This window comes from Myotis lucifugus, unplaced genomic scaffold (genome assembly GCF_000147115.1).
Source record: "Myotis lucifugus unplaced genomic scaffold, Myoluc2.0 scaffold_124, whole genome shotgun sequence".
In the NCBI taxonomy this organism is placed as follows: domain Eukaryota; kingdom Metazoa; phylum Chordata; class Mammalia; order Chiroptera; family Vespertilionidae; genus Myotis; species Myotis lucifugus.
This window is the reverse complement of record NW_005871172.1, coordinates 1968569-1993335: the sequence shown is the minus strand read 5'-3', so window position 1 is coordinate 1993335 and position 24767 is coordinate 1968569. Positions and strand designations below refer to the sequence as shown.

Below are 24767 nucleotides of genomic sequence, written 5' to 3'. Positions count from 1 at the left end.
CAGCCTATAACCGGGGCAATGTCTTGAGCCCTTCAAAATTGTACTTAAGACTTTGAATGTTTTGTACATATTAATTAGGGGGATGGGAAAGCGTATTAGGATTCATTTCCTCCGCAACTGAGAAAGCCTAAAAATTTTTTTAAAAAGTAATAGACTTTATTTTTTAGAACAGTTTTAGATTTACAGCAAAAATTGCAAAGATAGTAGTTTCTTCATGACTCCTGCCTGTGCACATACCACTTTCTCTATTATTAACCTCTTGCATTAGTATGGTATATTGTTTAAAATCAATAAACCAATATTGATACATTTTTATTAATTAATGTCCATAGTTTATTCAGATAGCCTTAGTTTTGACCTAATATCCCTGATAATTTTTCTTGTTCTAAAGGCTACTTTGAAATTCATAGAGCTATTCCAGTTTTCTTTAGATTAGCATTAGTATGGTATATAAATCCCTTTATTTTTTGTTATTGTTGTTGCTAATCCTCAGCTGAGGATATTTTTTTCCATTGATTTTTTTGTTTTGTTTTGTTTTTTGAGAGAGTGGAAGGGATGGAGAGGGGAAGGTGGGAGAGAGAGGCAGAGAGAGACATCGATGTGAGGAAGATATTGATTGGTTGCCTCTCCCATGACCCAGATGGGCCTGGGGCTGAACCTGTAACCAAGGTACCTGCCATTCATTGGCTGGAAATAGGACCTGTCACCCTTTGGTGCATGGACCAATGCTCTAGCCATTTAGCACACCAGCCTGGCTCAGTTATGCTTCTTTAAAAATTTTTTAGTAATTGCAATGTACTTTTACAACTAATCTAAATTGAAAGAACACTGTACTGCATCATTGTTATCAGTGGTACAGATATTTTATTTCCAGTTCTCCCTTCCCATCTCTTATAACATTCTGTCATTCACTTATCCATATGCTATAATCACCAATGCATTGTTGCTATTATTTTAAATCAACAATTATGTATTAGATCAATTAAGCATAAGAAAAGGTTTTAATTTACCTTCATTTATGTCTTCTCTGATTCTAGTTTCTGACCCATATCCTTTTCCTTCTCTCTGACAACTTTCTAATATTTTGCAAGGCAGGTGACATATTTCCTCGGTTTTGTTTGAGAAAGTATTTATACTTCACTTTTTGTTGTTGTTGTTTCTTTTATTATTTTTTTAAATTAAATCTTTATTGTTCAGATTATTTCAGTTGTTCCTCTTTTTTCCCCCCATAGCTCCCCTCCACCCGGTTCCCCTCCCACCCTCCGCCCTCACCCCCCACCACTGTCCTCATTCATAGGTGCACGATTTTTGTCCAGTCTCTTCCCGCATCCCCCACACCCCTTTCCCCCCCAAGAATAGTCAGTCCATTCCCTTTCTATGCCCCTGATTCTATTATAATCACCAGTTCATTCTGTTCATCAGATTATTTATTCACTTGATTTTTAGATTCACTTGTTGATGGATGTGTATTTGTTGTTCATAATTTGTATCTTTACCTTTTTCTTCTTCTTCCTCTTCTTAAAAGATACCTTTCAGCATTTCATATAATACTGGTTTAGTGGTGATGAACCCCTTTAGCTTTTCCTTATCTGTGAAGCTCTTTATCTGACCTTCAATTCTGAATGATGGCTTTGCTGGATAAAGTAATCTTGGTTGTAGGTTCTTGGTATTCATCACTTTGAATATTTCTTGCCACTCCCTTCTGGCCTGCAAAGTTTCTGTTGAGAAATCAGCTGACAGTCGTATGGGTACTCCCTTGTAGGTAACTGACTGTCTTTCTCTTGCTGCTTTTAAGATTCTCTCTTTGTCTTTTGCTCTTGGCATTTTAATTATGATGTGTCTTGGCGTGGTCCTCTTTGGATTCCTTTTGTTTGGGGTTCTCTGCGCTTCCTAGACTTGTAAGTCTATTTCTTTCACCAGGTGGGGGAAGTTTTCTGTCATTATTTCTTCAAATAGGTTTTCAATATCTTGCTCTCTCTCTTCTTCTGGCACCCCTATAATTCAGATGTTAGTATGCTTGACGCTGTCCCAGAGGCTCCTTATACTATCTTCGTATTTTTGGATTCTTTTTTCATTTTGCTTTTCCGGTTGGGTGTTTTTTGCTTCTTTCGCATTTCAAATCGTTGACTTGATTATTGTGCATCCTCTGGTCTGCTGTTGGGAGTCTGTATACTATTCTTTATTTCAGTCAGTGTATGCTTAATTTCTAGTTGGTCCTTTATCATAACATCAAGGGTCTCACTAGATTTCTTGAGGGTCTCATTAAGTTTATCGGCGATTTCTAGAAAATTCTTGAGAAACCTTAAAAGTGTGGTTTTGAACTCTATATCCAGTAGTTTGCTTTCCTCCATTTCTGTCATTTGTGTCCTGTTTCTTTGTCTCCGCATTTTTTTATGCTTCGCTGTGTTGATAGAGTGGCTTTCTGTGCTAAGTGTCCTATAGCGCCCAGTGGCTCAGCCTCCCCAATTACCTGAGGTAGACACTCTTGGTGCACCCCTGTGTGGGCTTTGTGCACAGTCTTGTTGTAGTTAAGCCTTGATTGTTGTAGGTAACACTGGGAGGAATTGACCTCCAGGCCAATTGGCTGTGAGAATCAGCTGTGTCTACAGTGGGAGAACTTCTGTTCTGAAGACACCCTTCTGGGGCAAGACTTGCTTCAGTGGGGCTTTGGTGCTCACTGAGTCTGCCCCCTGAGTGTGTTCCTTATGGATCTGAGTTGTAATTGGATGGTCCCACTCTGACCACTGGGTACCCTGGCTCTTGGATCTAAGGAGGTGCTAATCTAGCCTCTGCCTGAGGCTACCCAGCAGAAGCCAGCTGTAAAGCAATGCAAGTTGCCCTGGGACCTTGGCACAGCTGCAGTTTGTTAAGTAATTTTCAGATTACAAAGTGCCTGGCCTTTCATATGCAAAAGCCTCCCTGCAGGCTTGGGTGGGGTGGGGTCCCAGGGGATCAAGAGGGCAGGTGGAGCGAACAGTATGGCTACTCTCAGCCCTGCCCTTAGAGTCCCCGGCAATCGATGCAAGTGCCTCCCAGAGAAAGCTGCCCTCGAGTTCCGACTGATGCCAGACAGTCCAGTTTCTCCCCGTATGAGTCTGGGTCCCCAGAGACTCGCCTGGAACTGGAGCTCAGAGCTTGAGACTCCCTCCCAATTGAAAAAGACAATTGTGTCCTCAGCCGCCAGCCCTCTCCGCATGCACCTCTGCACCTTTGTATTTTTTTTTTTAATATATTTTATTGATTTTTTACAGAGAGGAAGGGAGAGAGATAGAGAGTTAGAAACATCGATGAGAGAGAAACATCGATCAGCTGCCTCCTGCACATCTCCCACTGGGGATGTGCCCGCAACCCAAGCACATGCCCTTGACCGGAATCGAACCTGGAACCCTTCAGTTCGCAGGCCGACGCTCTATCCACTGAGCCAAACCGGTCTCGGCACACCTTTGTATTTTATTTCCGCACCACACCTCTGAGTCTCGGTATGTTTTTCTCTTTCCTTCTAGCTGTAGAATTTCCACTCAGCCAGCCTTCCTGTGGTTCTGGATGATGTCTGTTCTGTCTTTTTTTTTTTTTCATGTTGAATTTTTTTTCCAATTAAATCTTTATTGTTCAGATTATTACATTAGTTACTCTTTTTTCCCACCATAACTCCCCTCCCCCCAGTTCCCACCCCACCTTCCGCCCTCACTCCCCACCCACTGTCCTCATCCATAGGTGCACGATTATTGTCCAATCTCTTCCCTCACCCCCACATCCCTTCCCCCCCCCCAAGAATAGTCAGTTCATTCCCTTTCTATGTCCCTGATTCTATTACAATCACCAGTTCATTCTGTTCATCAGATTATTTATTCACTTGATTTTTAGATTCACTTGTTGATAGATGTGTATTTGTTGTTCATAATTTGTATCTTTACCTTTTTCTTCTTCTTCCTCTTCTTAAAGGATACCTTTCAGCATTTCATATAATACTGGTTTGGTGGTGATGAACTCCTTTAGCTTTTTCTTATCTGTGAAAGTCTTTATCTGACCTTCAATTCTGAATGATAGCTTTGCTGGATAAAGTAATCTTGGTTGTAGTTTCTTGGCATTCATCACTTTGAATATTTCTTGCCACTCCCTTCTGGCCTGCAAAGTTTCTGTTGAGAAATCAGCTGACAGTCGTATGGGTACTCCCTTGTAGGTAACTGACTGTCTTTCTCTTGCTGCTTTTAAGATTCTCTCTTTGTCTTTTGCCCTTGGCATTTTAATTATGATGTGTCTTGGCGTGGTCCTCTTTGGATTCCTTTTGTTTGGGGTTCTATGCGCTTCCTGGACCTGTAAGTCTATTTCTTTCACCAGGTGGGGGAAGTTTTCTGTCATTATTTCTTCAAATAGGTTTTCAATATCTTGCTCTCTCTCATCTTCTGGCACCCCTATAATTCTGATGTTGGTACGTTTGAAGCTGTCCCAGAGGCTCCTTATACTATCTTCGTATTTTCGGGTTCTTTTTTCATTTTGCTTTTCCGGTTGGGTGTTTTTTGCTTCTTCGCATTTCAAATCTTTGACTTGATTCTTGTGCTCCTCTGGTCTGCTGTTGGGAGTCTGTATAATATTCTTTATTTCAGTCAGTGTATGCTTAATTTCTAGTTGGTTCTTTATCACAGCATCGAGGGTCTCATTAGATTTCTTGTAGATCTCAATAAGTTTATCGGCGGCTTTTAGACAGTTCTTGAGAGACCTTAAAAGTGTGGTTCTGAACTCAATATCCTTCCTTGATAGTTTTGTCCTGTTTCTTTGTCTCTGGATTTTTTACGCTTTCTTGGTGCACCCCCTAGTGGTCTTTGTGCGCAGTCTTGTTGTAGTTAAGCCTTGATTGTTGTAGTTAATACCAGGGGGATTTGACCTCCAGGCCAACTGGCTGTGGGAAAACTTCTGTCCTCTGGAGAGGTGCTAATCTAGCCTTTGCCTGAGGCTATCCAGCAAATGGCTCTGTGCAGGGTTTGGGCGGAGCGGGGCGCACGGGATCAACAGGGCAGGCAGAGGGAGCAGTTATGGCTTCTCTCAGTCCCGTTCCCAGAGGCTCTACTTCTCAGAATCCCAGCAACCGCTGCAAACCTCAGAGAGAAAGCTGCCCTCGCGTTCCAACCCATGCCAGACAATCCCGCTTCTCCCGTTTGAGTCTGAGTCCCTAGAGACTCGCCGGGATCTGGAGCTCAGAGTCTGAGACTCCCTCCGGATTGAAAACGACAACCGTGCTTTCAGCCACCAGCTCGCTCCACGCGCACCTCCGTACCTTTGTATTTTTCACACTGCACCTCCTTTGAGCCTCAGTATGCTGTTCTCTTTCCTTCTAGTTGAAGAATCTCTCCTCAGCCAGCCTTCCTGTGGTTCTGGGTGATGTCCATTCCGTCTTTTAGTTGCATTTTTGAAGTGGTTGTTCGAGGCAGCAAACTCGTGTTTACCTATGCCGCCATCTTGGTTTCCTCCCAATGTCATTCTTATCCTTGTTACTCTATGAGTAAGTTATACACACACATATAATATATATTTATGTATTATAGATACATATATATATTTCTGCATTTTCAATATGATAAGGTGTTTTACTACTTGGTGTTCTCTAAGCTTCCTATGTCTATGCTTTGGTGTCTGTCATTAATTTTGGAAAATTCTCAGCTATTATATTTTAAACGATTTCTTCTGCTTCCTTCTCTTTACTTCTTTTTGTATTCCTATTACATATACCTTACAACTTTTGCAACTGTCCAGTTTTTGGATATTTCTTTCCCTTCTGGTTCCTTCCTCCCCCTCCCCCCCAAATTCTTTTTGCTCTTTGCATTTTAGTTTGGGAAGTTTATATAAACATATTTAAGCTAGCTGATTCTCTCCTTGGTAGTGTTAAGTCTATTGATGATTATGTCAAAGACATTCCTCATTTCTTTTATAGTGATTTTGGTTTCAAGCATTTACTTTTTTAAAAAAATATATATTTTTATTGATTTTTTACAGAGAGGAAGGGAGAGGGACAGAGAGCTAGAAACACTGATGAGAGAGAAACATCGACCAGCTGCCCCCTGCACACCTCCCACCAGGGATCTGCTCCCAACCAAGGTACATGCCCTTGACCGGAATCGAACTCAGGACCCCCCAGTCCGCAGGCTGACGCTCTATCCACTGAGCCAAACCGGTTTGGCCAGCATTTACTTTTGAGTCTTTCTTAGAGAATGTCCCTCTCTCTGCTCACATTATGCATCTGTGCTTGCATGTTGTCTGCTTTTGTCATTAGTGCTCTTAACATTTTAATCATAGTTATTTTGAATTTTCTACCTGATTATTCCAAAATCTGTGTCATACCTGAGTCTGGTTCTGATGCTTTTGTTTTTTTGCACTATTCAGCATGCCTTGTAATTTTTTGTTGAAAACCAGATATTATGTATCAGGAAATAGAAACTGAGGTAAACAGGCTTCTAGGGTGGGAGTCTATGTTCATTTGGCCAGGAACTGGGCTGTGTTTAATGTTAAGACCATGCTGTAGGTGTCAGAGATTTCAGTTTTCCTCTAGGGTCTTGTTTCCTCCTTCCCTGTTTTCTTTCAGTTCCCCTATGAATTCCTCATGTAGATTTTGTGTCTTGCAGCTCTCTCAGTTGTAATCTACTATCATTATACAGGAACCCCGTTAATGTGGTGGTAAAGTGGTGTGGAGGGGAAGCAGTCTAGCATCTGATATTAAATCTCATTCTCTGAGTGGCCTGAGCCCCTAGGCTATGACCTTCAGAAGTGTTCCTGGGTGAGAAAGGAAGGTTATAGAGGGCTGAAGGAGTAATCACCATTCTTCCAGGTCAGCAGGGCTCTGGTAAAGTCTTCTAGCTTTAGAGCATTCTTTGTTATGGATAATGCACTGGGCATATTTTTAAATGGTTACTTTTCCTCTCCCTTCTCCCCCAAACAGGAGGGAATTTTTCTTGCAACTGCGGGAACCTGAGGTGGGGGTGTGGGGGGCGGGATCCTGTAGGTAAAACGCAGAAAAACCTCCTAAGACTGGCCTCCAGCTAATCCACCTTCACCCTTTAGCCATTTGTCAGTTATAACTCCAGCACCTTCTGCTTATTGTAATATGATTTTGACTGTGGTTCTCTCAATCTGCCTGTCTCGCTAGCTTTCAGGGTTGTGGTTTGCCCTGTCACCTCAGTTCTCTGATGGATCTAAGAGAAGTTGTTGATTTGCAGTTTGTTCAGTTCAGGATAGGAGTGATGACTTCTAGTTCTTTACATGCCAGAGAGGAAACCAGAAGTCAGCAAGGACTTTTATTATTTTTAATTAAATTAATTAATTTAAAAATATGTTTCTCTTGATGTTAGAGACAGAGGAAGGGAGATGGAGAGGGAGAGAAACATTGATGTTTGAGAAACATTGATTGGCTGCCTCCTGCACACTCCCTACTGGAGATGGAGCCTGCAACCAGGGCATGTGTCCTGACTGAGAATCAACTCGGCCACCTCTTGGTCATGGGATGACACTCACCCAACTGAGCCACACTGGCCAGAGCAACAGGGGCTTTTAAAAAGGCAGTTTCTTTTTCTTTCCCCAAAATGGAGCCAACCCTGTGCAGGTAGGGCTGTTCTTTGATCATGTGGGACCCAGAGTCCTTTTATCTTGCCACTTTGGCATCCTCAACATATAGCTTTCACCTTGTGTTTGGAAATGGCTTCTCCATCTTGAACCATGACATGGTCTTCCAGCTGTTCTCCAGGAAGAAGAAGGGGAGAGGGAGAGAAGGCTATAGTACTTTTCTTTAAGATACCCTTGTTCCTTAAGAGTACTTCCTTGCGGTTGCTCTCGCTACTTCTGATTCTATCTGAACTAGTAGACCCTGAGTTCACCAGCTGAAGTGGAAGTTGGGAGATGTAGTATTTTTTTTTTAAATATATTTTATAGATCTTTTACAGAGCGGAAGGGAGAGAGATAGAGAGTTAGAAACATCGATGAGAGAGAAACATCGATCAGCCGCCCCCTGCACATCTCCCACTGGGGATGTGCCGGCAACCCAGGCACATGCCCCTGACCAGAATTGAACCCGGGACCCTTAAGTCCACAGGCTGACGCTCTATCCACTGAGCCAAACCGGTTTCGGCAAGGGAGATGTAGCTTTAACTTGGATGTGTCATTGAAGAATGGACAGCAGTTTCTACCACAACAGTGTTCCAGAGCTTTCCTCCGATTCTCAAAGGTGTCTATGACACCAAGTGGCATAAGAAACTCTGCTTTGCACAATGGCTGTGAGAGTCGGGATCATGGTCTATCAGTGTCACCCTGGCACTGGGATCACTATCCCCAGATTACTTAGGCTAAGCAGAATCTCATTCGCCTCACTCACCCTTCCTGAAGGCTTGGTATGAGTTAGGCTTTGAACTGTTAATAAGCTAGTCCCAACCTACCCTCAAATCATGACTTCTCTTCCCTGGCAGCTTCCCCAAAGTGCACCTTGTTTCCAGAACAAGCCACAGTGAAAGATGATGGCGACGAAGATATTTTGTGTGAGGCAAGTGGGTTCTACCCAAAGGACATTAACATCACATGGTATATATATACCCAGGAGAATCCCCAGGGCCAGGAGATTTCTGACGGCATCACCAATGGTCCAGCCATCAAGAATGAGGACGGCACATTTAACATCACCAGCCGTTTGAGGCTGAACCACTCTCTGGAGCACAATGTGATGACCACCTACCAATGTGTGATAAGTCACATATCCCTGCACACCTTCACGATGTTGAACTTCACCCTGTCTGGGACAGGTAAGCATCCTCTAAACATTAATCTTACTCCTCACTTTGAGGGTGTATAACGTAACACTTAGGTTCCCAGTTAGTCGAGGCCAAAATGGGGGCCAATGGGGAAGGAGAGAAAGCTCGGTTTGGCCTACTTCAGCCCCAGAGTCAGCTGTCCAGACTAGGTCCCTAAGCTAGGGTGGATGGCCTAATAGCTAGAGAGGGGTGACAAGCGTCCTCAGCGTTGCTGGTAACTTATGGCAGCTTAAGGAGCTTGATGGTCTGTATGACCTGGAATGGGAAGCTTGTCAGCTACTAGGAGAAAGGGGATAGGATCCTGTCCATGCCCCCTGAGGATAAGGGTCTATCAGGGTCCAGAGACCCAACCTTACCAGCAACTCTTCTGGCCAGGCTCTAGGGCCACTGCAAACTGTTGGCTGGTAGAAGTGAAGCCAATAGTTCTGTGCTCAAGCTGGGGAGTCCATAGTAGGGAGTCCTGCACATGCCAAGGCCTTTCCCCAGGAACACTAGATCCTGAGCTTAACATAATACAGCTCACTACAGAACCCCCCTCCCCCCTGCTGGTGGGGTGGGTTAATTGAGCTCATATCTTAGTTTCCATGGTCATGGCTCTGGTCCTGGCTGGGGATGATCTTGCAGGTCAAATGCATCTGCCTAGAGCTGAGAGGGGTTAGGGAGGCAGGGGCTGATTGGTTTTGCCAGATGGGGCCTCGGGTGTCCTAGACGGAGAGAGTAATTGTTTTTGGAAGCAAGGGCCAGGGATGTGTATGAGTGTGGTGTGTGTAGAGTATGTGTGAGACATGTGAAATTTGGAATTGAAATATGCTTTGTGTGTATAATCTACATTAATAAAAGAGAAACATGGTAATTAGCGTACGACCACTACCCTTCCCATTGGCTAATCAGCATATCCTTATGCAAATTAACTGTCAGCCAAGATGGCGGCCGGCAGCCATGCACTGAAGCGAACAGGGAGGCTTGCTTGCTCCAGTGACTGCGGACTCCAACGTTCCGCGCCTGCAGCTGCCGGCCTCTCAGCTGCAAATCTAAGCAACTATATTGCCAATATAGAAGCTAAACAAAACCCTAGAAACCAGCTTTTAGTCAGCCGGCCTTTAGCCAGCCTGACCGCAACATTGTATCAAATACAGAAGGAAAAACAAAGGCCAGAAACCGGCTTTCAGCAGCCGAGGCCTCAGAGCTAAAGCTGGCCCAGAATAAAAAAAAAAAAAAGAAAGGAGCGGTTGGGAGCTTCAGTCACCCGTCAGCCTGAAAATGGCCCTCAGCCCCTCAGCCAGGCTGGCCAGGCACCCCAGTGGGGACCCCCACCCTGATCCAGATACCCTTCAGGGCAAACCAGCTGGCCTCCACCCATGCACCAAGCCTCTATCCTATATAGTAAAAGGGTAATATGCCTCCCAGCACCGGGATCAGCAGAGCAGTGAGGCTCCCAGCACCGGGATCAGCGTGACAGGAGGCAGCGCCCAAACCCCCTGATCGCCCTGGGGCTCTGTGAGTGACAGGGGGGCGGGGCCACAACCTCCCTATCCGCCCTGCTCTGTTCCTGATCAGCCCTGCTCTGTGCCTGATAGGGGGGAGCTCCCCAATCCCCTGATCGCCCTGTGGCTCTGTGTGTGACAGGGTGTGGCGCCCCAACCCCCCCCCCCCCCCGACACGGGCCCGGCTCTGTGTGTGACAGGGTAGAGCCATAACCTCCGCCATTGGCCCTGCCCTGAGTGTGACAGGCGCAGCACCCCAACCCCCTGATCCGCCCTGCCCTGAGTGTGACAGGGCACAGCACCCCAACCCCCTGATCCGCCCTGCCCTGAGTGTGACAGGGCGCAGCACCCCAATCCCCTGATCCGCTCTGCTCTGTGTGTGACAGGGGGCGGTGCCCCAACTCCCCTATGGGCCCTGCTCTGTGAGTGTCAGGGGGGAGCTCCTCAACCCCCTGATCGGCCCTGCTCTGTGCATGACAGGGGGGAGCTCCTCAACCCCCTGATGGGCCCTGCTCTGTGCATGACAGGGGGGAGCTCCACAACCCCCTGATCGACCCTGCTCTGTGTGTGACAGGTTACGGAGCCCCAACCCCCCGATGGGCCCTGCTCTGTGAGTGACGGGGGAAGCGCCCCAACCCCCTGATTGTCCCTGCTCTGTGAGTGACAGGGGGGAGCGCCCCAACCCCCTGATCGGCCCTGCTCTGTGCATGATGGGGGTGGTGCCGCAACCTCCCCATCGACCCTGCCTTGAGTGTGACAGGGGGCGGTGCCCCAACCCCCCAATCGGCCCTGCTCTGAGCCTGACCAGGGGCTGCACCTAGGGATTGGGCCTGCCCTCTGCCACCCGGGAGCAGGCCTAAGCCAGCAGGTCGTTATCTCCCGAGGGGTCCCAGACTGCGAGAGGGCACAGGCTGGGCTGGGGGACCCCCCTCCCCCCCGAGTGCACAAATTTTTGTGTGCCAGGCCTCTAGTATAATATAATATAATATAATATAATATAATATAATATAATATAATATAATAGATTTGTGTTGGTGACTTGTGGCTGCTATAATAAATAAATATAATAAAAGCCGCTGGGTGAGGGCTTTCTTCTGGGTCACAGATTTCTTGTATCCTCACATGGTGGAGGGATAAGGGAATCTCTCTAGGGCCTCTTATATAAGGGCACTAATTGTTCACGAGGGCTCCTCCCTCATGACCTAATGATATCCCAAAAGCCCCACCTCCTAATACCATCATTTTGGGTATTAGGTTTTCAACATATGAATTTTGGGGGGACACAGATATTTGATATACAGCAGTGTATAGTGATGTAAGATGATGTAGTGTGGAAGCTTGAACATGTGCACGGCATACATATGTGGTAGGTGGTGTCCATATTGCCGTGTATTTCTGGCAGGTGCTAAACACTATTTGATGCATGTGATAGGAATGACAAGAAGTGTGGCAGAGGATTGGTGGTTATATCTATGACAGGAAAATGACACACGACCTCAGATATCTTAGCAGTGGTTGTGTGGTCACTTTGGCCCCTGCATGTAGGTTTCCTTTTAACGTTTGCCTCCTCTTTCTGCAGGATCTGAGCTGGGAAATGCCTGGGGGACTACTGCTACTTGGATTATTGCTGTTTGCTGTAGTGTACTACTAGTAGCAGTCATTGGACTGATTGTATGTTGGATAAGGTAAGGGGGATGCCAAAGCCAAGTTTAGCCCTGTGTTTTGGAATTGACTCTGGGAGTTCCGGGGTCTTTGCCAGTGGATGATATTTGAGAGTTCTCAGGATCGATGCTGGGGGGAATCTGAGTGTGGTGTGTGTGTGGTGTGGGTTTTTCTGATGTTGTGTCAGGGAAGAACTGTCTCCTTAGATCCCTATGTGGTAGCTTGGGACTCTGGGGAGATGCACTGTAAGGCCCCTGTGCGTCTTCCTGACATACACGTCTCACTGTGAACCAGGCCTTAGAACTGTGTATGGGCTGCATTGTTGTTCTCACACATAGAACCACAGCTCAGAGAGGGGAATTCCTTCCCCGAGGTGCTCACATTTTGTTAACAGCTTACAGGGATAGCTTTCAACCAGATTTCACCATTAAATCGGAATCTCTAGCCCTCATTGGTGCTTCCAAACTAAGACAGGTTTCCAAACATATTTATCCCTAACACCTGATCCAAACTGCAAATAAAACAGCACAAGGTAAAGAAGTCTAAGAGACCAGTGTAAAAATGTTGCTTAAAATGGTTCTAGATATTAAATTGCTCTCATTTTTTTTGGGGGCGGGGGGGTCCTCCAAGGCAGAATCTGTACAATAGCTAATACATCTCATTAGAGATGCTGGTATATGGTCCTGGGGTAATCATTTTATAGAGCTGGTCTTACAAGTGGTTTTTAAAATTTATCCTTCCATTGAAGTTTTTAGGTAAATTATGTATGTTGACTAAATTTACAAATAAATTTGTTTATTTAACTAAAAAAAAAGAAACGCTTTAGGAAAATTAGTATAATCAATTAAGAAAAAGGCCGTTTATCTGAAGTTGGCCAACTGATTCATGGGACATTTTCTTCTTCTTTTAAAAAAAGTATTTTTATTGATTTCAGAGAGGAAGGGAGAGAGAGAAACTTCAATGATGAGAGAACAACATTGATGGGCTGCCTCCCGCACGCTCTCCATTGGGAATTGAGTACACAACCCAGGCATGTGCCCTTGACTGGAATTGAACCCGGGACCCTTCAGTCCTCAGGCCAGTGCTCTATGCACTGAGCCAAACCAGCTAGGATGGGACATTTCCTTCTGATTGGACTTAGGCCAATGCGAAAACTGGATATAATGTGGTTTTCAAATGATTCTTGTGATATTTGTGAATGTTCTCATATTTCTTGCCGCCTTCTGGCTTCTGATATCCAGTACTGTCACTGTTAGCAGACATTTCACATTGGAAAAAGAGACTACTAAAGCCTTCATGATCATTCTGGATTCTGTTGTGGTTTGCAATGAAGGCTCCAGGCCTCCAACCTTCCCTAATCTTTGTCCTTTTTCATGTAACTTTTCAGTGCCCTCCAATCATGGGCTGCCCCGTAACACTGGGGTCAACCTTGTGACTTGCATTGGCCAATAGAATGAGACAGAAGTGAAAGAGGCCTTGTGTATTTCCATTTGCTTTCTTTTGTGCTTCTGACATTAGTGAGAGGAGGACACTTCCAGGCTAGCCTGCGGGAAGATGAGAGACACTGAAGCCAGCGCTAGTTGCTCTAGAGGAGGCCAGTCTATAGTAAGACCTCACCTAACGTCATCCCTAGGTTCTGCAACTTTAAACAAAACGACGTATAATGAAGCTAATTTTACTATAGGTTAATTGATATAAACAAGAGTTAAGTTCCTATGGCATCTTATCAACATTATAATGGGAGGACATTGACCAAAATCACGTTTTTTGAGAACCAGCTATAGATTAGATGACAGCCATCCAGTTCCTAGACATGGGAACAAATCTAGCTGATATCATCACTATTAACAGGGTCAACTCTCAAATGTGTGAGAAATAAATATTTATTTTTTAAAAGCCGCTGTTTCAGACTGGCTTGTTATACAGCAAAAGCTAACTGATTCAGCTCCTCAGGAAGCTGAGTTTTGACCAAAAAAGTGTGGTTGCTCTGGAGCTGTGCTGCTGAAAGTCTGCTATGAAGCATGCACCCAGGTAACATGTTCTACCTGTGCCAGCTCAGGAATCTGCTGCTATCCTCACCCCAAGGAGGTCCAGCCAGTGTCTGAACAAAGCAGGAGTCTTTGGAGCTCTCTGTTGGAGTGGCTGAGACTTTCTCAGAGTTACACTATAGTCTGAAACTCTTGCTTCCCAATCCTTTCTCCTTCCTCCCTTCACAGATACCAGATCTACATCATGATCTAAAGACTTTCCTCACCTACTTCTGTGCCCTCTTTCATAGGCACTACTCCCAATAACGCTCTTCTATTTCTAACACATCTAGAAAGCTGCTTCTCAGAAGATTCAAACCACTACCACAAGAAGAGACTGAAAAATTGCAACTCGGTGCTTTCACTAAGGTGCATTCATGATGTATTCAGATGGAGGAGCACTGGAAAACTGGCAGTTCTTACACAGTGACAGACAGCAGAAACCACAAGCTTTCTCAGAGAATGTGTAAGTAACTGACGTTACTTTTCCTGATGACTGCCACAGCTTGCTCAAGAGCAGACCGTTCAAGCTGCCCTCCTGGATAGCCTCCGACCAATCATCTCTTTTCAAGAAAAGGAAAAAGCAACGATTCCCAAAGAAGATAGACAGTTGGCCAGCAGGGATATAAAAAGGTGCTCAACATCATTAATCATCAGGGAGATGCAAATCAAAACAATGAGACATCGCCTCACGCCTCTTGGAATGCCTACTATCAAAAAGACAAGAAATAAAACGTAGTGGTAAGGACGTGGTGAAAAGGGAAGACTTGGGTACTGTTGGTGGGAATATAAATGGGTGCAGCCATTATAGAAAACAGTATGAAAGTTCCAAAAAATTTTAAAATGGAACTACCATCTGCAGCAATTTTACTTCTGGGTATTTATCTGAAGGAAAGGAATATTCGAACTTGAAAAGTTATCTGTACCTCCATCTTCATTGCACCATTACTTACAATAGCAAAGACATGGAATCAACGTAAGTGTCATCGATGGATGAGTGGATAAAGAAAATGTGATACACTCATACAGACACAGTCATGCGCCACTTAACAAAGGGGATACATTCTGAGAAATATATTGTCAGGCAGTTTCGTTGTTGTGTTAACATCATTGATTATACTTACACAAACCTAGATGGTATACTAGTTAGCTATTCTCCCCGTACAGTCAGGCTACACTAAAATCATGAAACAATATGAGACCAAATCAAGCAGAAGAGAAAATGACATCAAGAGATACAGTCAACAGGCTAGGCTGCTGCTAGTGTAACTCCACATACTGTTTTTCAGCAAACTTATTTTTTTAACAAATATATTTCTTTATTGATTTCAGAGAGGAAAGGAGAAGGAGAGAGAGATAGAAACATCAATGATGAGAGAGAATCACTGATCGGCTGCCTCCTGCACCCCCCCCCCCGCCCCCCACTGGGGATCGAGCCCGCAACCCAGGCATGTGCCCTTGGCCAGAATCGAACCCAGGACCCTTCAGTCCACAGGCCGACACTCTGTCCACTGAGCCAAGCCAGCTAGGGCAGCAAACTTATTTTTATACATAGAAAGAGTGTTGTCCCATACACCAAAAGGGTTGTGGGTTCAATTTCTGGTCAGGGCACATACATAGGTTGCAGGTTTGATCCTTGGTTGGGACAGGTACAGGAGGCAACCCATCAATATTTCTCTCCTACATCCATGTTTCTCTCTAAAATCAATAAAAACATATTCTCAGGTGAGGATTACAAAAATAGCAATAAAAGTATAGCATAATAAATACACGAGCCAGTAACAATCGTTTATTATCATTATCAAGTATTTTGTACTGTGCAATATTATATACACTTTTATATGACAGTAGTTTGTTTACACCAGCATCACCACACACCTGTGGATAATGCATTGTGCTACCATGTTAGGATGAATGACTCCCCAGATGATAGGAACTTTTTTAGCTCCACTATGAGCTTATGGGTCCACTGTTGTTGTGATCAGTCCATTGTTCCTCAAAACATCATAATGCATATTACTGTGCACACAATGGAATATTATTTAGGCATAAAAAAGAAGGAAATCTTGCAATTTGTGACAACATGATGGACCTTAAGAGCAGTATTTTAAATAAGAGAAAGATATGTGTCATCTCACTTATATGTGAATCTAAAAAAGTACCCCCCCCCCGCCCGCCAAATGAGCTCATAGATACAGAGAACAGATTGGTGGTTGCTTGAGGTTGGGGACAAGAAGGGGGAGAAATGGGTGAGGGGATCAAAAGGTACAGACTTTGAGTTTTAAAATAAATAAGTCATGGGGATGTGATAGCACAGTGACTCAAGTTAATAATGCTGTATTGCGTATTTGAAAGTTGCTAAAAGTAAGTCTTAAAAGATCATCATAAAAATATTTGTAACTGTATGGTGATGAATTTAAATTAGACTTATTGTGGTGATTATTTTGCAATACATACAAATATCAAATTTTATCCTGTACACTTGAAACTCATATAATGTTATATGTCAATAATACCTCAATTTAAAAAAAGGGGGTGGGGGGGAGGGGGGAATACTGTCTGCAGACTGTGACTAGTTTCCATTTCATATTCTATTTATGTTCAGTGAGTTCAATCTGTACATGCCAGTATATGAATAAAAATATTCCCCTTTATTTATGGCTGAGTTATTCTTTGCTAGAAAATAAGTGACTTATCCTCTATCTCATGATTAGTAAAGAGTGGAGCTTGGATTTTTAATCAATATACCATACTAGAGGCCCGGTGCACAGAATTCGTGCACTGTTGGGGGGGTGTGGCCTGCGGGGATAGGCCCGCTGTGGGAGTGCCTCTCATCTCCTGGCTGTGGACCCGCACTCTGAGCAGCTGCTCCCTGGTCGGGCATCTTCCATGGAGCCAGAGCACTCGCCTCTCCAGGGGCCCAGAGACAATAGCACTGAGAGGCAGCGGAGTAGGCCTCAGTCCTGTGGCAGCCACAAACCCGCCTCCGGGGTCAACTCTGTGAGCCTGGTGGTGACGCTGAGCGGCCTGTGGGTGTCTGGAGGAGGTGGCAGGGAGCAAGGAGGAGGAGCCTGGAGCGAGGAGGCAGTCGCAGCCCAGGTTCCTGGGGCAGCCGCTCATCCCGGTCAACCACCAGCGCTCCCACTGTGGTAGCACACTGACTACCAGGGGGCAGCTCCTGTGTTGAGCGTCTGCCCCCTGGTGGTCAGTGTACATCATAGCAACTAATGGACCAGTCGTTCTGGTCATTCTGCCATTTGGTCACTGAGCTTTTATTACATAGGATTGATTACCAAGGAAGATGCAGGGTGTGAGGTTGGACTGTGAATCTTGAGCTTGATCATTAATTAGATCTAGAGGAGAGGCTTCATCTGTACAGTTCTAGTCTGTTCTTAGAGGAAAACCTGATAGTTGGTGTGTTCGACCCTTGCTTTATTTTCTGTGACTGGACAAAGGTGGCTGATGCTATTCCTAATTGGATAGAAGTATGGGCACATCAGCCAGGACAGGCTGACAAGGCTGTGGAGGGTCTCATGTCAGGTGTTGGTCATGGAACATACAGTGTGGTTCTGAATGCAGTTATCAGGGATGTGCAGCTGTATTCCAGGACCTTTGTGGGGCAGAGAAGCCCTGTTCCCATCTCTACTGGATGGAGTAGTGACTCAGAAACAATTCTTAGATCACTCAGGCTGGTGAAATTAGCACACAGGCATAATTTAACTTGCGATTCTCTTGGCTTAGAGTAGTCATTTTCGATCTGTGTGCCACAAGAATTTTTAAAACCTGAAATTCCTATTTAGTCAGGGGCACTAATCTTTTCCCTTAGATTGTCAAATGACAACAGCCAACATAACAATAGCTGTCTGGAGTGAATGAAACAAAATTATACCTATTTTTTTGTGTCAAATAGACAATATAATATATTTTTTGGTGTGTTGCAGAATTTAGTTTATGTGTGCCATGAGATGAAAAAGGTTGAAAATCCCTGGTTTAGAGGGATGGATAGAACAGACTCCCCATAGCTGAACTCCCACCTGAGGGTGAGTTAGAGTGGCCTTTAGTGGTGGCCTGTGGGGATTACAGCATCAATGTGGTTGGTGCCTGTTCTGAGAATATAATGAGAGCAACCAATAAATTTCAAAGTGGAAGGAGGCACATGGCACGGTGGGAAGTAGTCCAAAGGTGTTTCTAGTGATTGAAAGAGAGTGGTTGAAAGAGAATGACAACCTTTGGAAAAAGTAGTAAAGCAGAGGAAACTTTATAAATTTAGTAAAAGAAATTATAATTTTGTAGAGATTGTGATAAAATAATGCAAGGGGAAAAGAAATAAAATACAATTAGATGGGGGAAATCACAAATGGGGTCTTTTTATAGGAAGATGAAAATATTAGCTATAAAACATGGGGAACAGTAATTAGACATTATTGATTGAAAAGAATCTATGATGTAGGAAAAAAGGCATCAAGGAGTTACTAAACTCAGATATAAGTATGCTGGTCAGACCCTGAGAGACCTGAAGAGAGGTACAAAAGAGGCAGAATTATGGGATGATTTCCATTCTTCTATTTCCAAGATGGATGGGGAACCAATGACATAGTAGGATGTTAACAAGGATCTCAGTCAGAACTGTACTGCGTTTACTTCTCTCTGGGTTACCCTGAAGTGACTTCCCTTCCCCAGTAATAGTGGCCTTGTGAGGAAAACTGGTGGATCAAATAAAGAGAACATAGAGGCAGGGCTTCTCAAAGTCTGGTTCTCTTCACTTTGGGTGCTGATGGTCTATGGAGGTGGAGTTTGGGACACATTTGTGCCGCAAGGAATGATGCCCCTTCATGAAGAGGACGTGTGTGGCTGGAGACCACTTCTGGGTACCGCTCACCTGGCCTGTACTCCTGTACACCCTTGCTCCTCCCAGTGAAGGAAATACATTTGTGTAGTTGCATATGCACTTTGCATTACTTCCCCACTCCGTGGTGTCAGTGCCTGAGGTCAGGGGAAAGGCCTGCACCCAAGTTGGCCAGCGTAAGTGACCTGCCTTTCCTGTTACTGCAGAGTTGGGCCTGTCCAGAGTGGAAATAGAGTAGGGGGTATAGGTAGCACCTGCTTCCCCTTCCACGAAGACATACAATGCCCCAGGCAGGTGGACCTGGCAGAGAGGATGCCGATCATTTAGAATGTAGTGCGATAAACTCACTCTCTGGAACACAGTCTGACTTGAATCCCACTGCTCTCTCTTTCCCCAGCTTCTTTCAAGCTGGACCACATCTGTTGTCCTTCACACCTGTCCTAGTCTGGGGTCAACAAGACTTTGGCATACAAAATTCATATCTTCTTCCCCAAAGTCTTCTGCATGTCTTGGTACTACATGAGGTGTCTGATAGCTGGACCTGGGGAAAGGTCAGAGGTGAGCCTGGAGACATGTAGGGAGCCACCTTGGTAGAAAGCTCCTTGGGGAAGTTCTCCTTAAGGAAAGCTGCTGGTAGGAGCTCACCTGCAGGATGGAGTTGGGAAGATGCCACCTGTGGATAGTGGGTCCTGAAGAAGCTGGGCGAGTCCTCTCCAACAGAAGGGCCATGTGACTGGCTGGAGATGCCACAGCTTAGCCTGCCATCAGTCTCAAATCTGGGACTCAGGGAGGCCCAGGGGCTTCCTGAGTTACAGTCTCCCTCTTACTCTTGGTCTAGAGACGACTATCTTTCTGTGGTGGATTTGACACTTAGGAAAGGTGGTGCCCCTAATGAAAGCTGGAGCTCAGGTCACTGGGACTGTGCAGCAGCCTCGGACAGACTCAGGCTCGAGTCTTGGGCCTGTCCTTTACTAGCTGTGAGATTTTAGCAAGTGAATGTCACTCCTGATCCTGTTTCCTCTTCTGCAAACTTGGAGAACAGTGCCTCCATCAGCACTGGACCGTGGTGACATGAGGTGCTTCCCTCCCGTGTCCACGGGGACTGGGGGAGAGCCAGTTCTGCACACGGTGTGGACTAGCATGGACTTATGTCTGCTCTTATGTGATGTCCAATGCTGTCCTGGAGGCAGCATATCAGAAATGAAGTGCTCACAGGAGCTCCTGCTGGGCTGAGTGGAGCTCAGGGGACCTTCTTTGGCCAGGTGAGTTCAGTGCTTTAAAGCAGGGATGCCCTCAAATGGAAAGGGCACTACCAGTGGACAAGAACATTCACAAGGGTAAAGAAAGGCTTGATACTTCCCCTCCATGGCTGAAACTTTCCAGCTTCTCCCTGAGCTAAGCCTTAAGGCTGGAGGTGTCTCTCTTCGAGTGACCAGTGGCCCTGATTTTCTGGTATCAAGTAGGTCTTCTCTGTGACCAGCAGGTGGCACTGAGCCCTCAGTTCTACTGTCACCAGCGGCTTAAGGTCTGAGGGCAGGAGGAAGGTTACTCTGAATGGAGTCGTAAGGATAGTGCTGCTAAGGTATTTCACAGTGGGTCTGGCCCCTCCTCTGGCCTTAAGAACAGCTAATGTAAGTCCCAAGAGCCAGGCACTGCCCCCAGAAATTCTGGGCTGACTCTGAGTAGCTTCTCATCTCTTTTTCCTTTAAACCAGAAATGGGTCAGCTCAGCAACGCTAGGGGACTGTGTGGTGCAGGGAGGAGGCAGCTTAGAGCTTGGAACTGCAGCAGCAGCAGCTTCCTGGCTCTCAGCCTTGCCTCTCGAGTAGCCTGGGACAAACTCTCCCTGATCCAACAAAAGCCCTCTGCAGGCCTCAAACTGCAGCAATAACCCTGGCTTGTCATGTACACCATCCATCCATCCATCCATCCATCCACCCATCCATCCATCATTCATTTATCCAGCACTTATTCAGTGCCAGGCACAGGGCTAAATCAGACATAGTCCCTGATCTCAAGGAGCTGTGGACTTGGGGGAGGGGAGACAGACCTAAAAATTCAAGCAAAGGTAGAATGCCCACAGACACAGATGAAGGGGGAAGGACCATGTCTTTCCAGAGGAATCAGGGAAGGCTTCAAGGAGGCATCATTTGGCCTGAACTTTTATGGATTTCAATAGGCAGACATGAAGCCTGGGCAGTCCAGGCAAAGGGAGTAACATTGGCAAAGGCTCAGAGGTAGGAAGGTGAATGTTATATGCAAAGAGGGGATAGTAAGGCGGCCAGGGGAGTGGGAGGGTGCACAGGGTCCTGGCCACTGTGAACTGTAAGGCTGGAAAGAAGCTGAAATGGCTGGCTATGGGTCTAGCCTTGACCCAGAAGGTGATAGGCGCTACTGCAGGTGGTTGACATAGGAGGGTATGATCACAAACCTTTTAATAAGACCACTGGTGGCTGCATCAAAGATGGACTCAGGGGGTGAGATGGAGATAAGAAGACCAGGTAATACGTGCAGCCACAGCCCCTGAGATTAGTTCAAGGGGCAACCGTGAAGAAAATAAATCAGGCAGAGAGACGCTCATCACTGAGGGGAAATGCAATAGCACCCTCTCTCTTAACATCTGCTTGGTCAGCTGTCTCATCATGTGGCTGATGCAATAGCAATCACAATAGCTAACATTTATTGAGCACTTATTATGGACCAGATACGAAAGCATTTTACATACATATATTTTTCACTTCCTCCCACAACAATTCTATGAGGTAGGTACCATTAGTATCCCTACTTTAGAGATGAGGCAACAGAGGCACAGAGAGGTTAAGTTACTTGACCAAAGTCTTAGAGCTAGAGCCAGGATTTGAACGCAGGCAGCTGGCATAAGGGCTTATGCTCCAATCACTACACAAATGCACAGGACAACCCCACCTCTCTCCCTGAGCATCCCAGCTTTGCTACAAGTTCCTGAGAGTGGAGGCAGCACTATAAGCCTGGTGAGTGTCCAAAGGTTGAAATGGCCAGACAGGTTGGCAGGGCTGGGCTGCCTGAGGCAAAAGGGGAAATGTCTCCTTGAACTGGGGAAGAGGGCCAGTCTCAGGTCTCTTTCCAGGGCTCCTGGACTATACTCCATGGCACCTCTGGAATGTGGGCTTGCAGCCCCAGCCCTCCCCTCCCTGTCCACCAGCATGCCTCCTGCTTCCCCAGCAAGAACAGCCCAGAGTTAGAGTCATGAAGGCGGGAGGCTTTATTGACAAGGAGAAGGCAGAATTATGAGTAAGTACACACAACACTGCTCCAAGAGTCCAGGCCTGGGGCCAAGCCCATCAGGGCCAAGGGCCCCTTCACCTCAGGGACCTTGCTCACCCCCACCATCCTGAGCTTTCCAGCATCTCCTTTTCTAGCAACCCCTAGACCCTCCATGGTCACTCTCCGGACAAAGTCAGTGGCAGCCCCTAGTGGGGAGCCAGGACCAGAGTTTGGTCTGAGGCTGAGGGGGTGTGGTGGGTCCAAGACCCCCTTCTCCTTAGCCTCTTTCTGTGTGGCATGCCAGTGTCTGCCCCAGCCCACCCCAGCGTCTGAGGGTCGGGGACAGAGTGGGACAGGCAGGCTCAGCAGCCCCAGCCCACGGAGCCCTCACCATAGAAGCCTTGGTGTTGGGGCAAAGGGTAGGGGAGCAGTGCCCATCCCCCCGCCCTGTGCCTGAGAGGTCTCAGTGCAGCTGAGCCTTCTCACGCCATTTCCTCCCTGCAGGAGCCTACCCCGGGAAGGGGAGTCCTGTGAGCCTCAGCCTGCCCGTCTGTGCAGGCTCCACACCTCCAATCTTCCAGCGGGAATGAGCTCCCTCACTGACTGCCCTCCCCAGCTGGCCCACTCTTTAGCTCATCACGTTTTCAGGGAGCAAGGGTGGCTGGGGCCTGACCACAGGCACCTCTTGGGGCCACAGAAACACAGCAGCAGGCCCCCAACCTGGGAACTGTTCTTTCCCAGCCATCTGCCCAGCTGTGGCTGGTTGATCATGGGGCTCCAGGAGTAGCTGGAGATCCAGCTTTAGGGCCTGACACTTCCCACAGTTTCACAGTTTCCCCAGCCTTGAGTCCGGGGAGGGGGGCGGGGGCACCAACCAGTCCTGAGTTGGGGCTGGGAGGAGCAAGGACAAAAATAACCCAGTACAGGCTCCTACTGAGACCAGAAATAGGTAGTGACAATGCCTTGTAACACCCTGGGCGAGCGCAGCAGGGGGGAGGCTGAGCTGGGAAGGGCCCAGCCTCACACCAGATCCTGACCTGGCCAACAGGCCCACACCATGTCCACTCTACATATCGTATCACACTGCCCATCTGCACACACATGTGGGGCGAGAGCCCAAGGGACCATGGCTCAGGACAGGGAATCCGGCGAGATGCTAAACCTGGGCTTGGCCTTGGCAATGGCCACGCTGCGCTTCCGCAGTGGCCCACGGGCCGTAGCGAGGGTCAAAGCGTCCAGTAGGCTGCGGTCCTCATCGAGCTGGCGGGCCGTGCAGAGTGGCGTGGGCACTTTGATGGTGTTGCCAAACTTGGAGTAGTCCACGGCGTAGCGGCCATCCTCCTCAGACACAATGGGCACGAAGCGCTGACCCCACAGGATCTCATCGGCCAGGTAGGAGGTGCGGGCTTGGGTGGTGATGCCTGTGGTTTCCACCACACCTTCCAGGATGACAATGATCTCGAGGTCCTGATGGTGGTGCAGGTCGCTGGGCGCCAGGTCGTAGAGTGGGCTGTTGGCGTCAATGACGTGGTAGATGATGAGGGGAGCCACCAGGAAGATGCTGTTGCCGCCCACTCCATTCTCCATGGGGATGTCCACCTGGTGGAGGGGCACCACCTCGCCCTCAGGGCTGGTGGTCTTGCGCACCACCTGCATGTGGATGGTGGCGCTGATGATCATGCTCTTGCGCAGGTCGCCCACGCGCAGCATGAAGCAGAGGCGGCCTTGGCGCAAGGCGATGACCGCGTGCTTGCTGAAGATGAGGGTCTCGGCGCGCCGGTGGGCCTGGGCGGTCTTCATGAAGATGCAGCCCAGCATGATGGCGTTGATCATGAGCCCCACGATGTTCTGCACAATGAGGATCAGGATGGCCAGTGGGCACTCCTCCGTCACCATGCGCCCGCCGAAACCAATGGTCACCTGGACCTCAATGGAGAAAAGGAAGGCGGAGGAAAAAGAGTGGATGCTGGTGACGCAGGGCACCATGGCGTCCTCTCCAGGGGCCAGGTCAACAGGAGCCAGGTCCCCGTGGGCGAAGGCGATGAGCCACCAGACCATGGCGAAGAGCAGCCAGCTGCACAGGAAGGACATGGTGAAGATGAGCAGCGTGTGCGGCCACTTGAGGTCCACGAGGGTGGTGAACACGTCCTGCAGGAAGCGGCCCTGCTCCCGGATGTTCTTGTGGGCCACGTTGCAGTTGCCCTTCTTGGACACGAAGCGGGCCCTCCGCTCTCGGGCCCGGTACCGGGGCTCAGCAGGGTCCTCCGCCAGCCGGGTCAGCACATACTCCTCAGGGATGATGCCCTTGCGGGACAGCATGGCTCCGGCGGCCACCAGGGAGAGGCGTCCCTCATGGGGGTGCCCCCTGACCAGCCTCCGGCCTCGCTGTAGGGTCCCTTCCCTGGGTTCCCTTCCACTCGGGGACCACCCTCAGCCTGTCTGGCCTCACTCCTGAGACGCCTCCCCAACCAGACTCATCCTCGCCTCCATCTGGCCCCTGCTTCACTTTTCACACCCGTCTCACACCTCAGCCCACCTGCCCATCGCCTAGTGAGCCCCCCACCCTACCGGTTCCCCACCTGGATCGCAGCTCAACAATCCCCCACCTACTGGCCACCCCGGGGTGGGGGGTGGGGACCCCTGTCTAAGACCCCGTCTCCCACCAGCTTCCTTCTCACCAACTCTCGCTGTGCACTACAACCTCTGTATTATCAGCTGACAGA

The 24767-nt window shown here is 47.4% G+C and overlaps 2 protein-coding genes across 2 annotated transcripts in view; one reads left to right on the top strand and one right to left on the bottom strand.

Annotated features, from left to right (window-relative positions):
* Nucleotides 1-15333, top strand: part of LOC102433897 (natural cytotoxicity triggering receptor 3 ligand 1) — a 49327-nt gene extending 33994 nt beyond the window's left edge. The window contains exons 3-5 of the mRNA XM_023758120.1: nt 8445-8774; nt 11847-11952; nt 14250-15333. Coding sequence (XP_023613888.1) covers nt 8445-8774; nt 11847-11952; nt 14250-14337 — 524 coding nt within the window. The 3' untranslated portion in view covers nt 14338-15333. The remainder of the gene's footprint in view (nt 1-8444; nt 8775-11846; nt 11953-14249) is intronic.
* Nucleotides 15334-22018: 6685 nt separating this feature from the next.
* Nucleotides 22019-24711, bottom strand: KCNJ11 (potassium voltage-gated channel subfamily J member 11). Its single transcript, XM_006093824.3, has one exon. It carries the CDS (start codon nt 24361-24363, stop codon nt 23176-23178), a length of 1188 nt encoding a protein of 395 aa, XP_006093886.1. The 5' UTR covers nt 24364-24711; the 3' UTR covers nt 22019-23175.
* Between the last annotated feature and the right edge of the window lie 56 nt (nt 24712-24767).

Excerpts from the sequence above, each read along its gene's own strand:
- KCNJ11 (XM_006093824.3), bottom strand. The coding sequence starts at position 24,363 with ATGCTGTCCCGCAAGGGCATCATCCCTGAGGAGTATGTGCTGACCCGG.